The sequence below is a fragment of the Theobroma cacao genome, chromosome 9 (genome assembly GCF_053813885.1).
Source record: "Theobroma cacao isolate CCN51 chromosome 9, ASM5381388v1, whole genome shotgun sequence".
In the NCBI taxonomy this organism is placed as follows: domain Eukaryota; kingdom Viridiplantae; phylum Streptophyta; class Magnoliopsida; order Malvales; family Malvaceae; genus Theobroma; species Theobroma cacao.
This window is the reverse complement of record NC_142647.1, coordinates 48,538,925-48,563,714: the sequence shown is the minus strand read 5'-3', so window position 1 is coordinate 48,563,714 and position 24,790 is coordinate 48,538,925. Positions and strand designations below refer to the sequence as shown.

Sequence of the window (24,790 nt, the reverse complement as noted above, 5' to 3'; positions counted from 1 at the left end):
AATTAATCTAGAATTTATATTTGAAATCTTACCCACATATAAATTTTATACACTATCAATGAATCCAATGTTCCTATCTTAATAATAAATTAATGAGTCTTGAAACCTAAAAGTTCGATTTAATTGTGAATTTATTTTTTCTAATGAGTTTTGTTTAGGTATTAGTACCTTCACAACGTCTTAATTAATACTAGTTCCATATTCAATTTTACATGTAAGTTTTAGTACTAGTTTCATATTCAATTTTACATATAAGTCTATTTTTTCACCCTAATTAGTACTTCAACACCTAAGCGAATCTATTTTTTTAATAAATTTTATTTAAGTATTAGCACTTTCACAATACCTTAACTGGTGCTAGTTCAATATTCAATTTTATATCCTTTACTTATTTTTTTATTATTTTTTGTTCCAAACTCTTTTGACATAATTTTGGACTATTTAGATTTATTATAGGATAATTTTCATAAATTTATTTATGCAAATTCTTAATTTTTAAATGACAAAAATTAAAAATCAAAATCAAAATTAAAAAAATTAATTCAAAAGTTATTAAATTATAAAAACACTTTAATCAACACTAAATATCAATTAAACTAATTTCAATATAAAAGAAAATAAAATCAATTAAACTATTTTCAATATAAAAAAATAAAAGAAAACTCACCCGGTTTGCAGACCTAAATACCAAACGCGGCGTTTCTCCTAGATTTAGAAAAAATTGAAAGCCAAAATCCAAAATCCAAAGAACTCAAGAATTATTTTCACTGCTCTCTCTTCTTGGGTATATTTATAGCCCATGTGTTTTATTTTTTCTTAAATTGGTTTTTTGAGTTTTGATTCAATTTAACTTAATATCCTTTTTAATTTTCAATCTAACTTAATTTTTTTTTTAGATTTTCAAGTTCATATAGAATTAGGATTTGTGTAAATCTATTTTACCTTTTTCATGTTTATCTCTCTTTTTTTGGTTATTTTCTTAATTTTTATTTTTTTATATTTTTAAAATTCAATAAACACTTCAAACAAATTGATGTGTCTGCTATGTTTAAATGTTTATATATATACACTATTTGTGAGCTACGCAAAAATTATATTTCTAGTTATCCTTGGATTATGTTGACAAATAAATAAATTTTGAGTTTTGATTCAATTTAACTTAATGTCCTTTTTAATTTTCAATCTAACTTAATTTTTTTTTTTAGATTTTCAAGTTCATATAGAATTAGGATTTGTGTAAATCTATTTTACCTTCTTCATGTTTATCTCTCTTCTTTTTTGTTATTTTTTATTTTTTATTTTTTATATTTTTGAAATTCAATAAACACCTCAGACAAATTGAGGTGTCTACTACGTTTGAATGTTTATATATATACACACACATTATTTGTGAGCTACGCAAAAATTATATTTCTAATTATCCTTGGATTATGTTGACAAATAAATTTGAGTCCATTTCAAAATTATTAAATGAGCAATTCAAATCTTGGTTTTGTTAAATAATAATAATAATATAAGATAAATAGCAACGTACCCAAAAAAATATTATATGTTTGAATTTTCAACCTCTTAAAGTTTTAAGTTACTTGGGCCAAAAACAGAAAAAAAAAAAAGGAATTGTTACTTGGTTATAAGAGATATTTAAAGAAAGATTGGCTGTCATTTTCAATTTTATCATTTTTATCCTATTTTAGTAGTATTTTATTTTTCTTTGTTGGTTAAGTTTTAAAATAAGACACCCCATGTATTCTCATGATAAATGAATTTTGATTATTTGAATTTGGTTCTAGTTTGTAAAATTATACATTATTAAAATGATGAAATAAAAATTAAATAAAAAAATCTAATATCCTCATCATCAGTTTTGAGAATTTAGTCAATGGTATAATATTCATTATTTTTGAGGTATTATGTCCGAACGTTATAAATATCTGATTAAATTTTAAATTATTAGTTGAATATCTTTGACACTATTCATTAAATAAATATATTCGTTAAATACTTGATTAAAATCAATTTTTATGTATATTATAAATAAAATTGAAATTAATAAATTAAAATAAATTTATAAAAAATAAATTAAATTTTAAAAAATGAACAATAGGAAAGAAGTTTTTTACTATTTGAGAAAAACCATGAGAAAAGTAAAAGGTCTTTGAACTTTTACTATTTGATCCATGTGACACAGCTTTGTTCATAAAAAATAAGGGGAAAAAAGAGGAAATGTGGCTGCTGGGATTCGAGCCCAGGTCTCTACGGCCACAACGTAGAATTCTTACCACTAAACTACAGCCACTTCCCCAAATGTGGGCTTCCTCCAACTAAGTACCATTCTATGACAGGTTGAATTCAACGTCAACACGTGAAAATGACTCCTTTCTCCTTGGTCGTTGATCATAGAATTTGATAGCTTTAGAAACAAGTGAAAATGGAATTCATATCATTTAGAATTGACCTTATGTTTTTCTAATTTCATATTTGATCTATAAGTTGGGTGGGAATTTGTGTATAAAAGAGAGGCAATAAATTAAGAACAAATTGTTCATAACATTGTATTATGACTTTTCAACCAACTAAAATGATGACCTTCATTACTCTTCTTTTGGCCTTTTCTTCCCTCCCCCTTTGTTCAAACTTGAATTGGATATAATGCAAATTAAGAGACTTCAATGAAAGGCAACCTGACCAAATCAATCCACTTTAATAATTTTCTTCAATTCTTTTTCTATTTCAAATTTGGACAGAAAGACCTACAATCATATGCTTGAGCAGTTGCATATACATCTAATTCCTTTTAGTAAAACAAAACACAGAAGAAAAGAAAAGGGTGCAGGATGGACAAAGAGCATTTCTGTACTTTAGTTGACGTGTTGTTCATCATTCATATCCCTGCAGAAGAATGTAGTGTCACTATTTTAATTTTTTTGTTTTTCCAAAATTTCAATTCCATCAGCTATGAAGCTGCAGCTCAGGTGCTGCTTGGATTTCATGAAATTGTTCGACCCTGAGTCTTTGCTGACAAGCTTCGTATTATGCAGCTTTAACACAGACAAACTCTTTATCACAATGAAATTAGATGCAGCAACTGGTGCAAAATTTGACCTGTAGATATCAGGGGTTCCCTTTCAAAGGACTAGAAGCTCCATTCAGTGTTCGTGGCGGAGGAGGGGGCTTTGGTGATGCTTTTTTCAAGAAGCTTTTCGCATACAAGGAGCCAAAGACAATGACCTGATCAAGGAATCAGATATATCATCAGGCTTTGGAAATCAACAAGATGTTGAACAATTGCAGTGAAGACTTACCGCCCCAATCCACTGTTCCCAACTAAGGGGATGGACAAACCACACACATGACAGCATGATGCTCGCCAGCTTGAACAACAAACAGAATCGGAGGAATCACCATTAATAAAAAATGTAGCTTTAGGTGGAAATGAAAGATTAAACTTGTTGTAGAAACTTTGACTATACCTGTCTCGTGGTCATTATGGCAGCAAATGTGAGGGCGCCAAATGTACGAATTGTGTAAGAAATGAAGAATTGACTGGCTGTTGCTACCTATAAGAAATAATCCCTTACAAATTCAGAGTCCCACATTATGTGTTTCTCTATAAGATGGAGAAAATAACACTTGACATATAGGACTCAAAACTAAATTAAAAAAAAAAAAAAAAACCGAAGAGCACAACTGCAGATTCCATTGTCTGTTTGAGGCTATTAAACTTACAACAGGACAGCAAAATATCACTTACAGTGGAAAGTAATGCAATATCAAAGAAACAATCATTGTGACGATAAACAAAATCTATAGCTGGAAGCAAATGTCCCTGTAATATAAGACCTAAACCAAACAGAAAAAAGTTTACACAATCAGCAAAAGCAAACAAACCAAACCTAAAGGTAAAACAGAGGATCCTTCCGAAAATAGAGTATGAGAAGGAATTTTACCTGTCAAGCTGAGAACACAAGAACACAATGTTGTGTAGAATATTTGATTGTGTATTTCCATATCATAGCCTTTGAATAATTTATCTTGGAATGTGCTTGTAAAGCCATCAAACCTATGAAACAAAGAAATAAGCATCTAATGCATCAAAAACCTTTTCCCCTGAAAGCTGAAAGCATTCAGAATTGCAATGCTAGTTGGATTGAGACTAAAGAAATACTTCAGTCGAAAGTAGCCTTGTATGAAGGAGCCATTATTGACTAATATAAGTCAAATCAATGTTACAGATATCATCGATTTTTTTTTTGAACAATAACGGATATCATCAATTAATAAGCAATTGAGAGTTTAGACCTACCATTGTACTTACATGATTTTATATTTTGAATATCCAATTACAGAAAGGATGAACAAATACAAAATATCCTTTATGGTGAGAGGAATAAGTTTCAGATTGATACCCAAGATAACCGAGCATCAGGGAAACGCCCCAAACAGTATTTTCTCTTCCTTTGCTGTAAGGACTAATGTCAGTTCCTGCCTACGGTGAAAGCAGAATTAGTTTAAAAATATTAGAGTTATAGCACAATCTAAAGCAGCTAATCTGCACTAAAAATAACAAGAAACCATCATGTATAGAATGAATCATGTATTACAGCAACCATCAGATAAAGCAGCTAAACCAATATCTATTTATAATACCATGGTTCAATGCCTCACGATTTTATATATCTATTCTCCTTCCATCCACCAATAAAGCTCTTATATAAACCAAACAAATCATGTACATGGAAATGAAGACATGCTGAGAATCATCAAAGCATCCAAGGCATAAATGACCACAAGGAAAATAATGAAATCGGAATTAGTGATGCAGACAAAGACCAGAATTTTACCGGAAATAGTATAAATATTGAACAACCTAGGGTCACCAGAAAAGCCACCAAATAGTCAAAACCCTTATATGTCTTCTGCATGATGAAAGTACCCCAAATCTGTATGAAACAAAAGTAGAAAAGAAGTCAGAAAACTTTGCCACTTGAAAGTGATAATAAGAAATATGGGGGCAGGGGGGAAAGGGATGAACTAGCATTAAGCATCCATTGGATGAAATTGAAAAAATCATCCTCAGACAATGAGCAACATCATATTTCATGGAAGGATATAAGACATACAACATAAAATTAGGAAGCAAGGATGTTTGCAATGACTTTTAGCCCAAAAACTTACACAACCATTTGGATAAATTGTATGCATAAACCTTCATAATTAGGCATGCAAAACTAACTTACCATAACAGGTATCATTTTGGCACACTTAGCAAGAGTCTGAACTGGAAAGCTGACATACTTGAGGGCCTAGAACACGCAAGTGTTGTCATTAAAATTATACCATAACTGCATCTAGAGGTGCTTATTAAAGCAAATATATGTTCAATAAAAAATACTGTCTGCAGATTAGAGTTTTTGTGGAGAGCAACATCATCATAATAATGCTGATATAAGAAGAACGCTTTACCTCATACTGACATGTTGTGGTTAGGATGTTTGATACTGATATGAGGCAGTACTTATAGACTGGAGCAACAGGATCCAAGGCTTTCCTACTTGCCTAGAAAGAGAAAATAAAAGCAAATGAAAATATATCAGCACATCTTGCCATCTTCTGTGTGAGATTCATCTTGTAGCTTTACTGTACGGTCACAAGGCATGCCACTCTTAACATTAAGCCAAAATTTCAGATGCAGAGTGTGTGACCCTCTTATGATCTCTATAAACCTTTTCTTTCTCCCCTTAATGCCAATCACAAATAAAAAAATACAACAGTAGTAAATACATATGCAGCAACTTGTCAATAACAGTTACATACCAGTAAAGAACCAGCAGAGACAGCTGATGTTGTGATGCGGTTGCAGAAAACAAGAAACAGTGAGTACTTAAAATATTCCTTGTTCACCCCATATGGAACTCTCATGATCTTTTCCTGCATGAAAGTTAACGTCAATTAAGACCTTGGAACAAAAGAACACAGGCAACACTACCGTTTTATAGATGATAACGATATGCACTAAACATGATCATGCTGCTGTTAATATATAACCATGTTTCTGCAATATTAACGAAGTAAGACATTATTGACATAACTGCCATTGTCTACATTTCTTAGTTTCTGTTTTCGACACCCCTTTAACAAGAAAGATCAACCTGCTTGGAGCTGGAATTAATACTCCAATCTTCAATTCTAGCATGGACGTACTTATCAAAATAAGAAAATGAACTTACATCTTCCTAGATTATGATGAAAAATATAAGAATCATTGTGATATATCCATCACCACAGTTAAAATTCCCTCTTTACATTTTTTCTTTTGCATATTCCAAGTTTCCAACCAAAAAGGTATTAAAATCCTCCATCAGAACTTATTACAAATAAAGATTTGGGCTTGCATATTTTACTAAATCAATCGTTCTAGAAGCTTTAGATAAAGATATTAAAATCAAAACTTTCTTTATATAAGCAGTTTACATTGAAAACAGACATAGAAATTACAAAATAAACCCAACATTTCAATCTTTTGAAATTCTTTTTAAATACAAATGATGCAACTAAAAAATAACAACAGAAATCCTATGAATATAAAGACAAGAATCCAAAAATAAAGAAATAGAGACGAAATTTTAAAAAGAAAAATTAGAAAAGACGAACCTGTAAAATTCCATAAATAACAAGAGTAATCATGATTCCACTGACAGCAAAAATCCCTTTCCATAGTTTGTTGTTCTCCTTCACCCCATTCGTCGTCGGCAATTGTTCGGCCATGGCCCATTCAGCACTAAATCAAACCAATTTTAATTTAATAAAAATTATTTTTTTCAAAATAAAAAAAGCTTTGGAAGGCGAAGAGAAAATCGATGTACGGAAGGGGATCAAAGAGAGGACATTTTTTCGCCGGGATACGTGGTGGAAGGGAGGGTCTTTAAAAAGAAGAGGAAGAAGCGGAAGCTTGGGACTGAGAAAACAAAAAGTTGTCGTTTTTAAGCTTTGGGGAGATCAGAGTTAGCGTCGTTTTAAGCCGGCGAGTTCCAGCTGCCGTCTCTCTCCTTGGGCCATAAAAGCTTTTGGCTTTTTGAATGGATTGTACGGTCGGGCGGTCGAGAGGGTTTAAAAGGGTTTGCCACGTCAGTCGCCGAGAAATGGGCTTTAACGCAAGAAGAGCGAGCGCGTGAGATTCTACCGTCTGTTTATTTATTTTTTTATTTTATTTTTCTGGGTCAAGAACGGAGAGAATGAGTCAACTCAATTTGGTTTGTTGGCTATTTATGGCCTGGAGAAACTACAGCTTCAAACTTTAAATGAAGATGACCCTAAAGGTCAATTCCTTATGGAGACTGGCTATGGTTTCACGGGTTATTTGTCAAACTCTGCTGCTTTCAGGTCTCAATATCAAACTCACGTGACCATAATTTTCCATACTTAAGATTGCTTAAGATCAATGGGATTTCTTCATTAATCAATTTAGATTACTCGATGTGAAATTCAAGTAACTTTCATGAACTTCAAGCTCAAATGAAAGGACCTTGAAACAACTTTTGAGCAGGGGGGGAAATAAGGCAAATGCCCAATCTTTTCTTTGTGGGTTTTTCCTGCCAATTTTACCATAAGATGGAGCCACTGTCAAATGGCAAACCATTGAAACAAAGGACTGAGAACAACCTGACTTATGTCAAGATCAGGTTAAGGTCCCCAAAGAAAAGAAAAATGATTAGACAATTCGAGCTCCAAAAAACAAACCGGGAAGGGGCATCCCACAGAAGTGTGTGACAATGTCGGGTTCCTACAGCAATTACTAGTAGAAACAAAGAAATCAGACTGCTGCTGCAATAATTTGGCTTCATGTAACGTTTATTGCAAAGAAGAATGCCCTTTTGACGGGCTTAAAGGGTCAAAATCTAAAGAACTGTTACTAATATATCTCTGTCGGGAAAAAGAAGGCAAAGCAGGGCGTTTTAGTCTTTGGCTAGCTTGAAATGTACTCCACTTTTGTGTTTTGCGTTTTGTGTTCAACAGAACAAATTTTTGCCGGTTGCGATGCAAAAGAAAACGCCACAGACAGAGGAGCAATAAATATTGTCAAATTACTGGTAATTTTGAAGTCCTTTAGACAAGTCGCAACCAACCATGGTCAAACTTTTTTTGATGGCAAAAGTATCCACTATCCAGTCGTTGGAGAAACAAAGTGGGGAAACCTCCGGGGCACCCTTTTAACCTTTTAGAAAGAATTCTGTTTATCCCTTTTGTGATTTCTCCACTATGTGACAGAAGAATATAAGTTCAAGACTAAAAGGATTGGTTAGGCTGAGGAGATTAGAACATTGTTTTGGCTCATTACTCTGTTTGGATGGGGTAAGAAAGAGACAGTTCGGCTTGAATTTGGTTCCAGCCAGATGCTGTCATGTTAGAGGGGCATTCATGTCATTTTGATTAATATCATGTGGATGGCTACAAGTGAAATACCATCCACAACTAGAGGTGGGCTTTTTTTCTTTCCATGGCACGTTATATGCAAATTATGGACCAAGAAAAACACTGACAAAGCAAGTAGAAGAGATTCTACTATCTCAAATCCCTTTTTTTTCCCCAGAAGCTTTCATTCCATGGAATGTGCTTTGTTTCCTCACCCTTTGTTCCCTCATATCTTCCTAAACCCAAGGTATATGTATATATCTCAATAATACATGTCACATGTGAACTATGATCTATTTTGTTGTGTCCATATTGAATTTTGTGATGGAATGATGGTGCTGTTACAGATTTCCTAGGTGTTTTGGTATCCCTCGTGGAGTAGAAATCAGGCTATACAGAAAAAGATGGTTGAATTCTAGTTGCTGTGCTCTAGGGGTATCTGAGATTGGAGCTGGAAACCTGTTTGATGACAACTCCTTGAACGGGGCTGAAAATGGATCCTTGTTGGGTGCACTTGATGAGTCAGCTTCAGCACCATTTGGAACAGTGGATGCTGAAATTACCCCTGAAACCATTGATTTTTTCGTTAGTGATGCTGAGGGCGATCCTGACTGCCCTTCGAAGGGATTCGCTTCCATTGAGCAGGCATTAAATACATTACGCCAAGGAAAGGTTAGGACTCACTGTCACTCTATTTAATCCTTTTGCATCTTTTGGATCAGCATTAAAATTCTTCAATGTGAATTGAATGGATTACTTTGATCCAATTTTTATAGAACTGTTTTATGTACAACATGACTAGTGTTGACAATCATCACTGCATTATTTTCTTAGTTTGTGATTGTTGTAGATGATGAGAATGAGGATGTCGAAGGAAACCTCATAATGGCAGCTTCTCATGCAACTCCAGAGCAGATGGGCTTTATGGTTAAGCATGGTTCAGGCATTGTTTCTGTAGGTATGAAAGAGGAGGATCTTGAAAGGCTGAAGCTTCCTCTCATGTCACCAGAAAGTGAAGATGAAGATTCTTCTGCCCCAACTTTCACAGTCACAGTGGTATGTTTTGCAAGCCTTAAGATTGTTAAATTGTAAGCGCTGAATTAACTTGTTGCATACTAAGATTTGAAGCTTGTCATAATAATTTAATTCAAGGTGTTCCGGTAACTTCATATGTTTTGTTAGGATGCAAAAACCGGTACATCAACAGGAGTGTCGGCTTCAGATAGGGCAAAGACTGTTCTTGCTCTGTCTTCTCCAGAGTCAAAGCCTGATGACTTCAGAAGGCCAGGTCATATATTTCCTCTCAAGTATAGGAATGGTGGGGTTTTAAGGAGAGCTGGTCATACTGAGGCTTCTGTGGATCTGATCATGCTCACTGGTTTGCAGCCAGTTTCTGTTCTTTCGACCGTTGTTGATCCAGAGGACGGTTCTATAGCGTCTTTGCCCTTTCTGCAAAAGTTGGCTTTGGAGCACAGCATACCACTTATCTCGATAACTGATCTGATCAGGTAAGCAATGAGAATGGAACTTGGTTTTAACAATGTCGGTGTTAAACTTGCAGTTTCAGTTTCAACTACATAGGCTCTCTCCATGGGTTTAATTGGGAATTCAGTGACATTGTTTATTCACCCTTGATGCACTGACATTGCCAGAAATGTCTCTAATCACTCATGGAAAGCTATGAGTGAGTCATCTGTAAAGAAATATTCTTGTAATATATGAGTATATGACTTACACAACATTCTATCCTACAGAATCGCCCATTCCTGTTTGTACTTGTTAGTTCAAATACAATTTTATCAAGTAAACAAATAAACATATATAGCATAAAGTTTACCAAAAACTGTTTAGATATTCTATGTCAATATATTTGCCAGTTCAAATTCTTTCGGCTTGTCAATTCATTATTGAACCTTTGCTTTGGTTTTCTCCATATATTTAAATTAAAGTTTTATCTATGGACATTTTATGCCTGTCGTCTTGCCATTGTCTTCTCAAGTTGCACTAAGTGTGGCCTGTTATTACGAAGGTACCAGAGAAAGAGGGAAAAGTTGGTTGAAAGAACTGCCATTTCACGTCTGCCTACGAAATGGGGTCTATTTCAGGCTTACTGCTATCGATCAAAGTTAGACGGAACAGAACATATAGCTGTTGTTAAGGTAAAACTGCTCCTTGTAAAACAAGGTTCAGTTGTTTTCTATTAACTTCACACTGTCCAAAGACGTCTGCCAAGCTGATTTCTCTTTTCAAACCTCAAATAGGGAGACATAGGGAATGGACAAGATGTTCTTGTAAGAGTTCATTCAGAATGTTTAACAGGCGATATTTTTGGATCAGCAAGATGTGATTGTGGCAACCAGTTGGATTTGGCAATGCAGATAATCGAACAAGCTGGTAGAGGAGTTGTGGTTTACCTTCGAGGTCACGAAGGGAGAGGGATTGGCCTTGGTCACAAACTCCGGGCCTATAATTTGCAAGATCAGGGCCATGACACAGTTCAAGCCAACATTGAACTTGGTTTAGCTGTGGATGCTCGTGAATATGGTATTGGTGCCCAGGTCAGTCATTTATCCCCCTTCCCCCTCAATCATCAATAGAAGAACTCAGTTTCAAACAATGGGGATAGACAAGTTGCCATGTATTTAGCAGAAAAAATCAGACAGACCATTTTCCCTCATGCATCTCCTTCAACTTCTTAGACCCTGGTTGATTTAACCTCCATATTGACTAATATATAGCAATCATGCTTCATCATAAGGTGTAAATGATGGTTTCAGAGTGCTTTATTTTGAACCATTTTCAGAATCTACCTACTAAAAATTACTGTCCATAAGTTTCCTTGTCAAAGTAGTTTTCTGCATCATTCCATTCTGATAATGTTCCTATTTGTAATCTAACCACTAGACTTCAACAACGTTTAACTTCTTCAACTTTCGATGACAGCAGATTCTGAGAGACATAGGCATTCAGACCATGCGCCTGATGACTAACAACCCGGCCAAGTTCACTGGTCTCAAGGGTTATGGCTTGGCTGTTATTGGAAGAGTGCCGGTCTTGACACCCATTACAGAGGAAAACAAGAGGTACTTGGAAACAAAGCGTACCAAGATGGGTCATATTTATGGTTCTGATCTGCAAGGACCATTGGCTGAATTCACCAAACCAACTGTAAATAAGAAAGAATCGTCTGAGGGGGAGTATAAGGCAGACTGATACACTTGTTCCAACTTGGCTCTGCTCCAGAAGCAGAAAGAATTCACTTGGAACACATGACATAGAAAGAAAAATTTTCAAAGCCAATACATAAGCAGTTATTGTTTTTGTTCTACATAAAATTTTACCAACCTGGCAATTGATAATAATTGAAACTGATATACATACTTGAGTAAACTTTTCTTTCGGATTTTTTTTCTCTTAATTTTTAAAATTTGTATTTTTAATAAAAAATCGTAAAATTAAAATAATAATTGGTATATTACGTGCACGCAACGTATGACCGTGTTCACATGACAGTTAAATGTATCTGTACGACAATTGACATGAAATGAATTAACATGATTACATTATAAAATCATATCATATATTACGTGGGTAGAAAATATTAATTGATATTGAATCTAACGGTTGTTAATTTTTTGAAGTTACGTGAGTTCAGATTAAAAAAAATCATTTAAGTGCAATAAAAATAATAAAAATTTAATAACATAAATAGATATAATTTATTTATTTTTAATTATTAAAACTTCAAAATAACTTTCATTTTTCTTAAATAAAATAATTAAATGACCCGGTATCCTAATCTGGCCCTTATAAAACGGACCAAGGCCTGTTATTTGTAGTGTTTTTAATTGGATAAGCAGGCCCGCATCAAGAGCCCATTGGACACTACAAGTAATTTCGAAAACCCTATGTATATAAACCCTAGTTTCCTCTCCACCTCTCCCAGCAAACCCTAGAACGGCTCCACCGCTTTTCCCCATCGACAGGTTTCCTTCCGTCTCTCTCTCTTTATCTTTCTCATTTCGGTTTTTAAAAAGATTTTAAGCTTCATTTTCGGTAATTCTTTTTTTTTCTGGTTAGGGTTTAGAAGGGTTTGAGGCATCAACCAATGGCTCCAAAAGGTATTTGGATTGAGCTTTAACTGATTTCCAACTGCATAGTTTGCTTCCATTTCTTTTGTTTTTCTTTATAATACTAGTTCTAGCTGTGATTTGTTTATCTAATCTCTGTTTGGTTGTTGATAGATGCAATGAGTTGAAATGGGCTTAAATTTGTATTTTTATTTTCTACTGGTTGGAGATTGCTGGCATTCTTTTGCTTTTGTAAACTTAGTGCTACTGTTAAGTCTAGTTCTGATATTTTTCTTATGTCTGTCTGGTTGTTGGATTAGTTCTTGTAGGGAGATAATTAATTAAATGGCATAGCTTTTCATTGCACAACTTATGTTCTTTTTATTTGTCTGTTCATTGCGTAGCTATGGAACTTTGAATGCTGGATTGGGAAATTTTTCTCATATCTGATTTAACTGTTTTCATTGGAAGTTATGTGAACTTGCTGATGACATTGTTAGCTTTGTTGTTTCGATATTTATAGGATTGTATCTTTGGGTTATTGTGGTTTGTTGATTTTATTCCTATTTTGGTATTACTCTGTGTTGTGAATCCAGTTGGATGAGTAACTGCTGCCACATTTGAGTATTTGATTAGAGGGGTTCATTAGAATTTATTTAAGTGATTTCTGTAGGATATGGTTTTTGCAATGGCATTGGAGTTGCATAGTATAATGTTCGGCCAGGATATAACTTATTCTAATAATGGCATTTATAGCTTTTCTTTTCATTTATTAAATCGACTGTTGTATATTATGCAGTTGAGAAGAAGGCAGATCCAAAGGCACAGGCCTTGAAGGCTGCGAAAGCAGTGAAATCTGGAGCAACTTTTAAGAAGAAGGCCAAGAAGATCCGAACAAAGGTTACATTCCACAGGCCAAAGACCTTGAAGAAGGATAGGAACCCTAAGTATCCACGCATTAGTGCTCCACCAAGGAACAAGCTTGACCATTATCAGATTCTCAAGTTTCCCCTCACAACTGAGTCAGCGATGAAGAAGATCGAAGACAACAACACTTTGGTTTTCATTGTTGATATTCGTGCAGACAAGAAGAAGATAAAGGATGCTGTCAAGAAGATGTATGATATTCAGGCCAAGAAAGTGAACACGTTGATCAGGTAACCTTTATTTGTGCTTGTTACCTATTATATTGTCCACTAGCTTTTAGTTTATAGCTCAGGGTGTTGTATTGTTTGATATGATCATTTCTTCATGAGATTGTAGACCAGTAGGTTATTTGTTGATAACTGGCAAAATATGTGACATACATTTGGACAACTCCTTTGTTATTAAAAGGCTACATGTGGAGGACTTTAAAAGAATAAGACATTAGTTAGGCATGTTATTGTATTTCTAACTATTTGTTCCTTGTGTTGATATGGTATTCTCTGTCCCATTTGTTTTAGAACAATGTGTTGAATATTCTAAAGCAGTATATATGGTTACTTTGTGTTCTTGAATGTTTTGTCTCCTTGTTTTAATGTTTTATTGATTATGCATTCAATTCATTTCTATATATTCCTCTTTTCTACCCTCCTTTTATGCTTATGATATTATGCGGACTTAATGTATGTGTTTCTGATGATACAGGCCTGATGGTACAAAGAAGGCATACGTTAGGTTGACACCTGATTATGATGCCTTGGACGTAGCAAACAAAATTGGAGTTATCTAAGATAGTTGGTGGCTACCTTGTTTTGAGCATTTATTTTTTGTTTTGTTGCAAAGAGTAAAGACAGTTCTTTTGAGACTTTGAGCAGGGAGATTTAAGTTTAGCTGTTAAAGTTGTAATCTTGTGTTTACTGCCAGTTAATCTTCTGTGGTTTAACGTAAAACAAAAGGTGATTTTTGATTTACGTGTTTTCGAAATTTTATTGAAAATGGTTCAGCGCTTGAAAGTTAGCTATTTGCTTCTGACATGATCTCCTTGAGAGCTGGTGATGGATTACACTTATTTTGAAATTTATTCCCCCAGCAGTAATTTGTTCAAAGCCACTGCAATAGTTATGATCCCGGTGACGGTGCATCAATCAGTCTTTCATGTGTATTCTGGTTTGATTGGCAAGCTTCAAAATAACAAAGGCGACCAGTCGTGGTGATGGTTTCATGGTTGCAGCGAGCTGACACTAACTAATTAAAAAGATTTTAAGGCAAAAACCTCTTTAACATGATTGCATTTTGGAGGCGTGTTGCTTGAATTTAAGTTTGAATATTTGCATTAGTTGGGCATTTCAGGAGGTTGGTCTTAAGGTTTATACGTGCAAGATATATATATATAACCTTTTGCCTCTTGATGCGGTCTTAAGGTTTGCATGAATCTTTTGTAGCCACTTTCTCGCTGATTGAGGACTGCTTTCAACCCAAGTATCACAGGTGGTGAAGGGCGTTGTATCTAATTTTCTTAATGGGAAAATGATCTTATATCAACAAGAACTTGAGTAGAGGACACCCATGAAAGATCCCTCAATTGGTCATTTCAATTGGCAAAATTATTCGAAAATTATTCGAAGAGCATTAAAAAGGTGCACCCAGCTAGCACAAACCCGCACCAGTGGTCTAGTGGTAGAATAGTACCCTGCCACGGTACAGACCCGGGTTCGATTCCCGGCTGGTGCAATTCTTTTTGAATAATTTCATGACTACCGTGAACCATTCGATCCCATCTCATTAACTAGGAGAGTTCAACTAGTTAGAAGGTCCATAAATTTGGTTATTTGATGTTTTGTGCTTGGATTGCAGAATCTGCAGCGTTCATGTGGACTTACTACAAAAAATTCAACCCCACATTTTTTGTTTGTATTGCTACAAAAATTGAAGATAGCTTTCGCCAGAAATGGTATCCGTTTATCCTACAGGAACTAAATTATCTTGGTTTTGAGATTTTTTGCTGTCAACTTATCTCTTATAAGTTGATTCATTGCACTCTGGCAGCTTAATTTAGCCCTGGGAAGGCGAGTTCTTGGTACAATTCCAATGTTCTTTACCAGCCAAGCTATCTGACGACTCCTTCCCATGTGTGTTCTCTACTCAAAATTGTTATAGACCACCTGTTGGTTCATACCTTAGTGCTGAATGTCGTAGGACCTCAGAGCGTAGCATTTGGTAATGTGCTGCCCTGTCCTGCGAAAAATCTTCTCTGCGTAAGGTCTCCAACATTGTGAACATAGATATAGATACAGAACATTCTGGCCTTATTGGTAGCTCAGAAACACTTGATCTGCAAAGTGGGCAACTTGAGTGTGACTGAAACCAAGTGTCAATGCAAGAAATGTGGAACGCATGTGTGCAATTTGGTAGATGTCTTAGCAAATCTCCTTCTTCAAACTCACCCAAGCAAACTGCACAATCAGTGTTGCTCGGCTGTGGTTCTTCTTTGTTTTCCTTCTTGTATTGGGAGATGGGAAGAGAGTGTATAACGGTAGATTCCATTGCATTGCTCTGGTTCTGTGAAGGAGGAGGATCAAAGTCGCCGTCATCTAGAAGTCGCCTTTGACCCTGGTTTCTAGAGTATGTTGCAGCAGTGAAAGCACAGCAGAGACGTTTTAGTTCCCCGTAATACCTAAACACCAGGAAGATAATGCAAATGATAGCAATTGAGGCAATTACCCAAGGACTGCACAGCCCAGGTCGTGCAGGTGAAGATGGAGCTAGAAAAGGAGTTGAAGGCATGCTATAATCAAAGATACAGTTAAATGAAATGTGAAAATGCAAAGTATGCAAAAAGGGCTTTGAATTAGGCTAACTTGATGGATTTATGGTGGCTAATTCCGGAAACCTGCTTGAGAAAGCCTCTAGGAATATCGGTCCCAGTGGAATGCTGAAATGGGGAATCGTTTAAAACTAGAAAGGAGCGAGTAAAGACATACAGGCACTGGTGATAATATTGAGATGCCTTATTCCATCGGCCGCCAAATAGTGCAGCAGCTAGTTAGATACTGACATTTAAGATTGGAGACAAAATCAAGGATAACTTCTTCCATTGGCTGCCAAATATTGGCTTATTCTTCCATTCTGTAACACACATGCAACTTTCAATATTTTTCTTATATAGCAAGAATACACCCGAGTTCTGATTTCTTTCAAGTAATAGAAGTTGCTAGGTTTCAATAATGAAAAAATAATAAAAGAAATGAAAAACAGAAAAACCCACTATGATTGACATATTCCTGTAACCTTACCTTATAATTTATGGTAAGCTATATTATGTCTTCCCTTGGTACCACATTTTTCAACACTGCAGGGGTCTTAAAAACCAAAACTTTGCTTGGCAAGGAAGTTTGCTCTAAATTGGCTTTCTTTTTCTCAGGAGAGCCATACAGAAAAAACTCATCAATGGGCATTTTACTCATCTGGGTTTGACTTCCAATTGCAATGGATTATAGTCCAGTACCAAACCAATCAGGATGGGCCCTTTCAAATTTTGACAAGCAACAGCCGATATCAAATGTTGCAGAGTTACAAACATTTTTCATTTTTTGGTTACTCTACTGAGAACATCAGAAGCTCCAAGTCTCGAGGCAAAATAAAGAAATATAGTCATGTTATGAAGTCGTGTCGTTATCTGAGATATCTTGGAGCATTACCTCTTAATGTATACTTCTAAGTCTAAATAGGCCCTAGATGAGCAGGGTGGAAAGTTGCCCTTATTTGCTGCAATTCAAGTCCGAAAGTGGTGGTGGTAAAACAGTGAAGGCGTCTACATCACTCATGCCTAACAATCAGAAAATCTTCGGCCACCATCCGGAGACAAGGTGCTGCACCAACTCAACTACCATTCCAACCTCTTTCCATTTTCATTGACAATTAGTTTCTACTGCACTGAGACCAGTCTCCCAATTTTCCATCTCCTTATTCTCCATATCTGTTTTGGCTTCATCTTGTGGCCTAGTTCATCCATTTTTGTCGAGTTAAGTAGTTAAGCTGGCTTAACCACTAATTGGTTTTTTTTCAAATGCATTAGCATTGTTCTTTGTATCCCTGCTAGAATCAATCAGGATCACAAAGTTAAGAAAAGCCGGAGACAAGGCTTGAAAATTGTTTAGACCAGCAATATGAACAAATTATCATATAAAATTTCACCAAAGAGGATAGTGAACATTTTTTTTTTTAATTTGATGATTCAAATATAACAACCGGCTTTTTCTTTGCATCTGGGATGATTGATTCGAAATGCTTGCTCCTGGTACTCCAAAGAATTTACAGAATTAACTTTTAACATGAACATCTGCAGTCTTTGGAGCTCTCTTGAATGAATCTGCACCTTTCATACTGGCAAAACTTCACTGTTTTAGACTATCTTTTTGCCATTTTACCAATCATAATAGATTTTAGTTTAGTCTAGCATCAAATTAATGGCTTAGCTATCTCTGGAAGGAGAAGATTTTTCAGGTATATGTAGGGTTGTACTATGCAGTTGATTTATTTCATAATTCTGATGCAACAGAAAGGGAAAAAATGAACAAGAAATGTGAAATCAGGATATACAAGAATAAACCAAAGTTAAAAAAGTGTTGAAGCAGCTATGCTATATCATTTAATTCAAACCCCAAAAAAGCGTATCCAATTTACACCATAAAACCCCTCAAATTTAATCTTTACAAAAATGAAGCAAAGCTTGTTTTGGTTTTTTCTTTTAACTCATTGAGACCTTTGGCGCTTTCCTGCTATGATTTGAGTGCTAACACCAGCACCAGCACTCGACAGTCCTGACGCAGAAGCAGAACCTGCAAAATTCAAAATAGCTGCTGAACACATTTGACGTGACCCACGAGACATCTCAGGATATGATGATGAGTTCAATCGTTTTTGAACGATAGTCCTATTCGGATTGGCCCCTGGTTTTTGGTTAGCTCTTTCAGAATCACAACCTTTGATGGAAACAGGGGGGATTTTGAAAGTCTGCATAGGAGGAGGGTTTCTCCATCGAGGAAGGGGCCCGGCAACAAGAAGTGTTTGAAGAAGAGGGCCTGCTTCCATAACAGCTTGCAAGAGCTTTCCTTTTTGAGGCAAAGGTTTCCCCTTCGCAAGATTATCAATTACAGATGTAGCAGGATCAATCTTGGTCACCCCTGAGGAGACTAACCCAGTTGGCATAGAACCATTGTTATACTCCTGAACAAAGGGCTGATTCACAAACCCCAGGCTACCTGAATCCGCCATGTTAATGCTTGAGAACTCTGGTGAAGTGACCGCATCGAAGAAGGAATCCACTTGGGAAGAGCCATGTGAGTGGTGATTATATGTGTCTGATAAACTGTTAGATTCAGTTATGCTTGAGTTTGCTTTTGCTGCAACCATAAGGGGACTTTCAGATTGGGGATGAGGGAGGATGGGTTGCAGTTCAGTTGGACTGGAAGGCAATAACTTGTTAAGTAGTTTCTGCAGCTGATCTCTTGCTTCATCTCTTTCTTGGTACGCAAGCTTTAGAAGATTGAGCAAATGCTTTACCTCCTCCCTGTATTTCCAAATCTGCTCACTTGCTTCCATTTTGACAGACTCGAGCTCAATTGTAGTGTATTGAAGCTTCAATTTCAGTTCATCAAAAATCTGTTAATTCAGAAAAGAAGGGTTAGTATCAGACTTCGTCAAGTATGAAAACAAAGCACAGAACAAAATCAAAAAACATCTCACTCACTTAAAAGCATGCACCAGAAAATGAAGACAAAAACATAAAAAGATGGAACTAAAACTGAATCATTATGGTTTCAGCAAAATTGCATTTACCAAACCTATAGCTTCAGTGGGGACATGTAGACCAAAACTAGTCTTTGGAAAAAGCAGAGATATTTAACAAGATATGAACATAAAGCAAACAAACCAAGTGGATCAACAACCAGTTCAAAGTTAGGAGAAACAGTGTAATCACTGCTTAGCCCATGTGGATCCTAAGTGCTTTCAGTCAAACCATGATTCACTTTGAAATCATGTTTCATTAAACCCTTGTGAAACCCCCCAAAAAAAAATCCATGAGAAGACATTGGACCCCATTTCCTAACGCCACGAAATACCACTAGTTTCCACCAAAACCGACAAGTAGTAACTCAAAATTTCTACCAATGCATGTTTTGCTCATATCAGGACAGAACGAATGCACATGTTTACCCAAAAACTACACTACATGCCATATGCTGCAAGAATTCCATTTGGACACCCCCACAAAGAAAATGAAGAAAGAAAATGGTGTAGCATATACCATAACAGGGCTGTTTGAAGGAAAATTTGATTGTGGTAATGTTTTTCTTATAAACAAGAAAAGATGTCAGAATTCAGACAACTCAAAGTTATTCATTTCAAGACGGAAACGTTACTCCTTTCAAAAAGAGTTTGGATAGCAATAAAACAGAGAAGAGAACAGAAACAGAAAGGCACCGGCCTAACATGAAAAACCATTAACTTTGAGATTGAACACCTGAAATATGAATGACAGAAACCAATATGATAGCTTTAAGGGAAAAAAAAAGAGATAAAGTGAACAAGACAGAATGAAATGGACTTGATGTCTCAAAATTAAACAAGACCCACACAAGGTGAACAAGAAAGAAAGACCACTGAGATAAAAGCAGAAAATGAAGAAACAGAAAAAAGACCCACCTCTTGAAAATTCCCCAAGGAGCCCAACTCTTCCATTTTCTGGGGTCCTAGAAGGGAAAAATAATGAATGCAAAGAAAAAAAAGGAGGAAAAACCAAAAATGCTGAGGGTGGGAGTTATCACAAGGTCTCTAGTCAGTCATTTATAGAGCATTCAAAGGCCAATAAAGACAAGAGAAAGAGATGGCTCTCTCTCTCTCTCTCTCTCTCTCTCTCACACACACACACACAATGTTAGAGAGGAACAAGTCCACATCAAAGGAAATGAAAAAAAAATTAAGGAAAGCTCTAAACTTTCCAATTAGAAAAAAAATAAATAAAAGACCTTGGAGAGATTCGCCTTTTTTTTATCTCCATTAAGCTCTTCCCACTCTTTCAGGACTCTTGTCTCTTTCTTGAAACAAAATTCCCTCCCTCCCTTTCTTTCTCCATAGTTTAAAATTATTTTTTTATTTTTATCCCTTTTTTTGTATAGCCATCTCTCAAGGGTCAATGACTAAACCAGTAAGATTTTTCTTTCTGTATGGCATTTTATATAGAGGAATAAACGGCTGTTTTCATTTTTTTCCCCCTCCTTTCCCCTTTTTTTAATCTTTCCTTTTCCTAGTTCACGCGGTTTTGTTGTTTGTTCATGAGAAACCAAACCATTGTCAGCAATGGTATCCCCTCTTTTCATTGGCTAATCAAGGAAGTAACAGCTGATCAACACCGTTCATTGGTTTCTCTAAACTATGGTAATTGGTAGTCTTAGCTTTCATTAGTAGAATGAAATCTTGGGTTTTAATGCTCTTAAATGCTTAAGATATACCCTTTGCAAACAAGCTTTTGCTCAAGGGAGGGAAATTTTTCAAATGAACTAATTTCTTAATATGATCTTTAATTATTTCCATGCATAAACCTTCGTGCTCCTTTGTCATACACGACAACCAGGATTGAACAATTACAACTCACACGAGTTTATGTGGCAATCTTTGATAAAGATGAGTTGAATCTGTACTGAGTGTGTATATATCTCATGCTGTGAACATGGGGTTTTAAAGATTGTTTTATGCTTAAACATGAAAATGGTTTTTGGATTGTTCTTCACCATGGACATGATCAGGGTTTTTCCAGAATTTTTTATATTATCTGCCTTAGGGTCTGTCCTAGATTGCATTCGTGAACTGCCCAAGAAAACTGAAAAACTCAACCATATAATGCCTTGACTTATTCGGCTTGCTTATTCTAATATTAATCTGCTAAACTTTTTTTCTCTCAAAAAGCTCCTTATAGCTGTCTAGCCACGGCAGATTTCTCTCTCCCCTATTTCCACATGATTTCTGTATAGTCTTTTGTCAGCATCCCGAATAAGCATAAAACTAGTGACAAGTAATCCATCAAAGTTTTCAGATGGTGTCTGTGTTTCGATTCCTTATGTTTTGAGAATCAAATTTTATTTGTTTTTTCTTCGACATTTTGTCAGGAAGGCATACCAAAAATAATTGGAATAGGCTTCAAAATTCTAGCTATAATCATGGAGAAATTATTACCTTGTCTATTTTACTCCTTAACATTACCCTTAATTTCAGAACAAAATAACTTCAAATTTCCGATTATCAAGTTTCTTGCCTTTCCGATCATCACTAACAGTAAGCAATGCTTAGCTTGTTCTGTTCTTTACCCTCTTCTTTTTTTTAAAAAAAAAATTATACCTGTAAAAATTCATCGTTCTTTACTTATTTGAATTTTTATACACATAAAAATTCATTGAACTCACGATAAAATAATTAATTAAAATTATTGCTCTAAATATTTTTAAAATTAAGACTAATTTTTATACATGTAAAAATTAATTGAATTCGCAATGAAATAATTAATCAAAATTATTACTAGAATATTTCTAATACTAGGAGTCATTTTTATACCATGTAATATTTAATCGAATTCAGAATGAAATAATTAGATAACATTAATATTAAAATATTTTTAATACTGAGAGTAATTTTTATAGTGTAAAAATTCATTGAACTCATGATGAAATAATTAGGTAAAATTAAACTTATAATATAAATATATTTAATATCGAGAGTAATTTTTATAGATGTAAAAATTCATTGAACTCGAGAGGAAATAATTAGCTAAAATTATGATTAAATAATTCCTAGTAACCAATCACTTTTCGTGATCCATTGCCACACGGCACAAATCCTTATGTCGCAACAAAAATTCATGCAAAGCAAAAAATCCTTTTTGTAATACATTCTTCATATATTTAAGGTACAAATCCAACCTGATGAAACCTCGTTCTGACAGAGCCGATGAACATGGATGAGGAATTATGTTAGACGAAACCAAGAAGCTCTTTCTTTTATCCCCGACAAGCGGTTTCGGCACTCTTTCACATGTCATCTCCAATTTTCTATTACCAAAACATAATAAAATAACTCCTTGTGGAACAAAAGCCTCCATACCCCCACATCATTACCCTCAATAATGATGCCACATTCTTTACTAATCATGGCGTTGTTCCTTAATCCAACTGTTAATCTCTTCGCAGCACACTTGAACTGTGTACAACTGGGTAATGCTAATATTAATGGAAAAGCTAGCTTTTCATAAATAAATTATTTATTTATTGTTTTGGTTTTTGGCTTAGGAAGCAGACAAAAGCTGCTGAATTATAAAATATATTTGGTTTAAGACAAAGATGTAAATATATTTTTTTTTTGGTGTGCTTAATACAATGAATGTAGTGACTTGTGAGAGTGTATGAGAGATTGTGTTTAATTCATTGTTTAATCTTTTGCTTTATCGGTTGGGCACTTGCATGAGTTATCAGTTGACCCTAATTATCCTCTGAATTTGATCAGTAAAACTAATAACTTAAATTAATTTGAACAAATAAGAAAAATTCAGCCCTCATAGACTTCAACTCCCTCTTATCAAATATTTCCTTCTAGTTGAATCCACTAATTAACAGTCAAAAATGAATATTCTACTCAAAAAGAGACTTTGGGTGCTAGAATCAACCTTTTTTCAAATTAGTTATTAGGAAAAACTAAAGGGTTTAATTTAAAATTAGGGAGTAGGGTGTAAAAGTATGCTAAAAGAAAAGTATATGGTGTATGCTAAAAGAAAAGTATATGGTTGAATTCGATCTTCTGTCCATTAGCAAAATTATCAAACAATTGAATTGTTTTGTTAGGTCTTTTTCCAATTTTTGTTTTTTTCAAAACTTTATAACGAACAAGGTGACTGGATTCGATAGAGAACGCAATGGTCTTTGCTACTTCAAAGCACACTCTACCACCCTTTCACAACACCAGCTTCATATTCTTGGAAGCTTGATTTATAGTATTAGTGTCTTGGTCATTCCTATATTATGTTACGAGGATAAATTTGAGACTAAATTATTCTATTTTGTATTGATTAAAAAATAAAATATATATACAAAGAATGTTTTGATTAAATATGTACAGAAAATATATTACAATAAAATGTATATATATATATATATATAGATGTAATAACAAGAAAATATTGCTTTAGTAGTTATATCGATTGATTAATTAAGAAAAAATTAAGAGGATTGAAGTAGAGATATGTTCGAGTAATTTTATATGTTTTCATAATGCCCAATTTCTAATAGGGAAAAAATTAGTATTTAATTCCTTTTTTAATCAAAATTAAAAAAGCAATTGATCTTGATTCAAATTATTTAATTCTAAACCAAGTGCTTAAATTTGCATGTAATTGCTTACACATTTTAGGTTCCAAAATAATTACGTTTTATTCAATCTTTGACTATTTCAATCTTGTTATCTTTAATTAAATAATTTATCAGTCACTCTATATAAACAATAAAGAATAACAAAACTTAACAACAAAATCTTTCAAGTTTCAACATTAAAATAAAGAAAAAAAATTACAATTCAAACCCCTTTTTTTTTCAACTGCTTAACGTATCTTCTTGGCGCATATACCCACTAGCTTAATTAGCATCTAATGAGCTATACTTAATATAAGGAAAAGAAAAAGCCATAAGATATGGAAAAATGCAATGCATTAAAAACTTAACCTATAGGGAGGGGAGTAACAGTGGCCTAGGGCTACTAAATAAATAAGGTTATCCCAGTAATTGCAATAAGGTTAAGATGAAGAACGGTCCAATAAAGTGGAAACCAACTTCCCTCTTTTACTATCTATATATATATTTTTTCTAGTTTCCTAACGGGTAACGACTTTACCTGTCGACCCACTCATGTGAAACTTTGAGAATTCAACTATTATTTATCACCGAACAGAAGGAATTTCTTTGAAAAAGAAACCAAGTTTACTTTGTTATTTTTAGGATGCCACAATGACTTTCCTTATTAACGGAATCAGATTTTATTGATTAAATTATAAAAATTATAAATTTAATCTTTACATAATAATTTGTGTTAATTTAGTTTTTAGATTTTTTTAATTTATTATTTTCAATCTAAATTTTAACATTTTTAAATTTTCACTGTTAAGTATATATGCTGACATGATGTTTTGATTAAATTGATATTAATAAAAAAATGTTACATCATTTCAATCAATATTATGTTAATTCGATGAAAATGTCACGATAGTATATTTACTGATGAAAATTAAATCGTATTGAGATTTGGATTGAAATTAATAACTTAAAAAAGTACAATAAATTAATTTAGATAAA

General features: G+C 34.4%; 5 protein-coding genes and 2 non-coding genes across 13 annotated transcripts; 3 read left to right on the top strand and 4 right to left on the bottom strand.

The window, feature by feature from the left end:
• Nucleotides 1-2,224: 2,224 nt before the first annotated feature.
• TRNAH-GUG (transfer RNA histidin (anticodon GUG)) lies at nucleotides 2,225-2,296 on the bottom strand. Its single transcript has one exon. It is a non-coding gene; the product is annotated as a tRNA-His (tRNA).
• A 386-nt stretch (nucleotides 2,297-2,682) lies between these two features.
• Nucleotides 2,683-7,154, bottom strand: LOC18590762 (UDP-N-acetylglucosamine (UAA) transporter family). 2 transcript variants are annotated; one of them, XM_088809436.1, is made up of 12 exons: nucleotides 6,652-7,154; nucleotides 5,815-5,928; nucleotides 5,464-5,556; nucleotides 5,238-5,303; nucleotides 4,842-4,940; nucleotides 4,407-4,486; nucleotides 3,948-4,060; nucleotides 3,752-3,840; nucleotides 3,471-3,557; nucleotides 3,303-3,371; nucleotides 3,103-3,228; nucleotides 2,683-2,889 (listed from the first exon to the last, which is right to left on the bottom strand). In XM_088809436.1, exons 1-11 carry the CDS (start codon nucleotides 6,763-6,765, stop codon nucleotides 3,112-3,114), a joined length of 1,041 nt encoding a protein of 346 aa, XP_088665562.1. In that variant the 5' UTR covers nucleotides 6,766-7,154; the 3' UTR covers nucleotides 2,683-2,889; nucleotides 3,103-3,111. The 2 variants fall into 2 exon arrangements, with proteins under 2 accessions (XP_088665562.1, XP_017981985.1); XM_018126496.2 differs by having other exon boundaries at nucleotides 2,683-3,228; nucleotides 6,652-7,151.
• A 1,341-nt stretch (nucleotides 7,155-8,495) lies between these two features.
• RIBA3 (monofunctional riboflavin biosynthesis protein RIBA 3) lies at nucleotides 8,496-11,799 on the top strand. The gene is made up of 7 exons (XM_007016475.3): nucleotides 8,496-8,656; nucleotides 8,757-9,081; nucleotides 9,244-9,465; nucleotides 9,592-9,917; nucleotides 10,439-10,568; nucleotides 10,671-10,967; nucleotides 11,356-11,799. The coding sequence occupies exons 1-7, from the start codon at nucleotides 8,601-8,603 to the stop codon at nucleotides 11,620-11,622; spliced, it is 1,623 nt and encodes a 540-aa protein (XP_007016537.2). The 5' UTR covers nucleotides 8,496-8,600; the 3' UTR covers nucleotides 11,623-11,799.
• A 480-nt stretch (nucleotides 11,800-12,279) lies between these two features.
• On the top strand, nucleotides 12,280-14,420 carry LOC18590760 (large ribosomal subunit protein uL23). The gene is made up of 4 exons (XM_007016473.3): nucleotides 12,280-12,395; nucleotides 12,490-12,530; nucleotides 13,279-13,636; nucleotides 14,109-14,420. Exons 2-4 carry the CDS (start codon nucleotides 12,518-12,520, stop codon nucleotides 14,191-14,193), a joined length of 456 nt encoding a protein of 151 aa, XP_007016535.1. The 5' UTR covers nucleotides 12,280-12,395; nucleotides 12,490-12,517; the 3' UTR covers nucleotides 14,194-14,420.
• Nucleotides 14,421-15,063: 643 nt separating this feature from the next.
• Nucleotides 15,064-15,134, top strand: TRNAG-GCC (transfer RNA glycine (anticodon GCC)). The gene has a single exon. It is a non-coding gene; the product is annotated as a tRNA-Gly (tRNA).
• A 340-nt stretch (nucleotides 15,135-15,474) lies between these two features.
• On the bottom strand, nucleotides 15,475-16,187 carry LOC18590759 (RING-H2 finger protein ATL8-like). The gene has a single exon (XM_007016472.3). It carries the CDS (start codon nucleotides 16,185-16,187, stop codon nucleotides 15,555-15,557), a length of 633 nt encoding a protein of 210 aa, XP_007016534.3. The 3' UTR covers nucleotides 15,475-15,554.
• A 1,830-nt stretch (nucleotides 16,188-18,017) lies between these two features.
• Nucleotides 18,018-20,268, bottom strand: LOC18590758 (uncharacterized). Of its 6 annotated transcripts, none has more exons than XM_007016468.3 (2): nucleotides 20,109-20,268; nucleotides 18,018-19,064 (listed from the first exon to the last, which is right to left on the bottom strand). In XM_007016468.3, the coding sequence occupies exons 1-2, from the start codon at nucleotides 20,142-20,144 to the stop codon at nucleotides 18,156-18,158; spliced, it is 945 nt and encodes a 314-aa protein (XP_007016530.1). In that variant the 5' UTR covers nucleotides 20,145-20,268; the 3' UTR covers nucleotides 18,018-18,155. The 6 variants fall into 6 exon arrangements, with proteins under 6 accessions (XP_007016530.1, XP_088665496.1, XP_088665495.1 ...); XM_088809370.1 differs by lacking the exon at nucleotides 20,109-20,268 and adding an exon at nucleotides 19,927-20,026; XM_088809369.1 differs by lacking the exon at nucleotides 20,109-20,268 and adding an exon at nucleotides 19,891-19,914.
• Between the last annotated feature and the right edge of the window lie 4,522 nt (nucleotides 20,269-24,790).

Coding starts and splice junctions, on each gene's coding strand:
- LOC18590759 (XM_007016472.3), bottom strand. CDS start 16,187: ATGCCTTCAACTCCTTTTCTAGCTCCATCTTCACCTGCACGACCTGGG.
- LOC18590762 (XM_088809436.1), bottom strand. CDS start 6,765: ATGGCCGAACAATTGCCGACGACGAATGGGGTGAAGGAGAACAACAAA. Junction 4,487..4,841: donor CAATATTTATACTATTTCCG/GTAAAATTCTGG, acceptor CTTTCACCGTAG/GCAGGAACTGACATTAGTCC. Junction 3,558..3,751: donor ATATTGCATTACTTTCCACT/GTAAGTGATATT, acceptor TATTTCTTATAG/GTAGCAACAGCCAGTCAATT.
- LOC18590760 (XM_007016473.3), top strand. Junction 13,637..14,108: donor AAAGTGAACACGTTGATCAG/GTAACCTTTATT, acceptor CTGATGATACAG/GCCTGATGGTACAAAGAAGG.
- LOC18590758 (XM_007016468.3), bottom strand. CDS start 20,144: ATGGAAGAGTTGGGCTCCTTGGGGAATTTTCAAGAG. Junction 19,065..20,108: donor CCTTGGGGAATTTTCAAGAG/GTGGGTCTTTTT, acceptor CTGAATTAACAG/ATTTTTGATGAACTGAAATT.
- RIBA3 (XM_007016475.3), top strand. CDS start 8,601: ATGGAATGTGCTTTGTTTCCTCACCCTTTGTTCCCTCATATCTTCCTA. Junction 9,082..9,243: donor ATACATTACGCCAAGGAAAG/GTTAGGACTCAC, acceptor TTATTTTCTTAG/TTTGTGATTGTTGTAGATGA. Junction 10,569..10,670: donor AACATATAGCTGTTGTTAAG/GTAAAACTGCTC, acceptor AACCTCAAATAG/GGAGACATAGGGAATGGACA.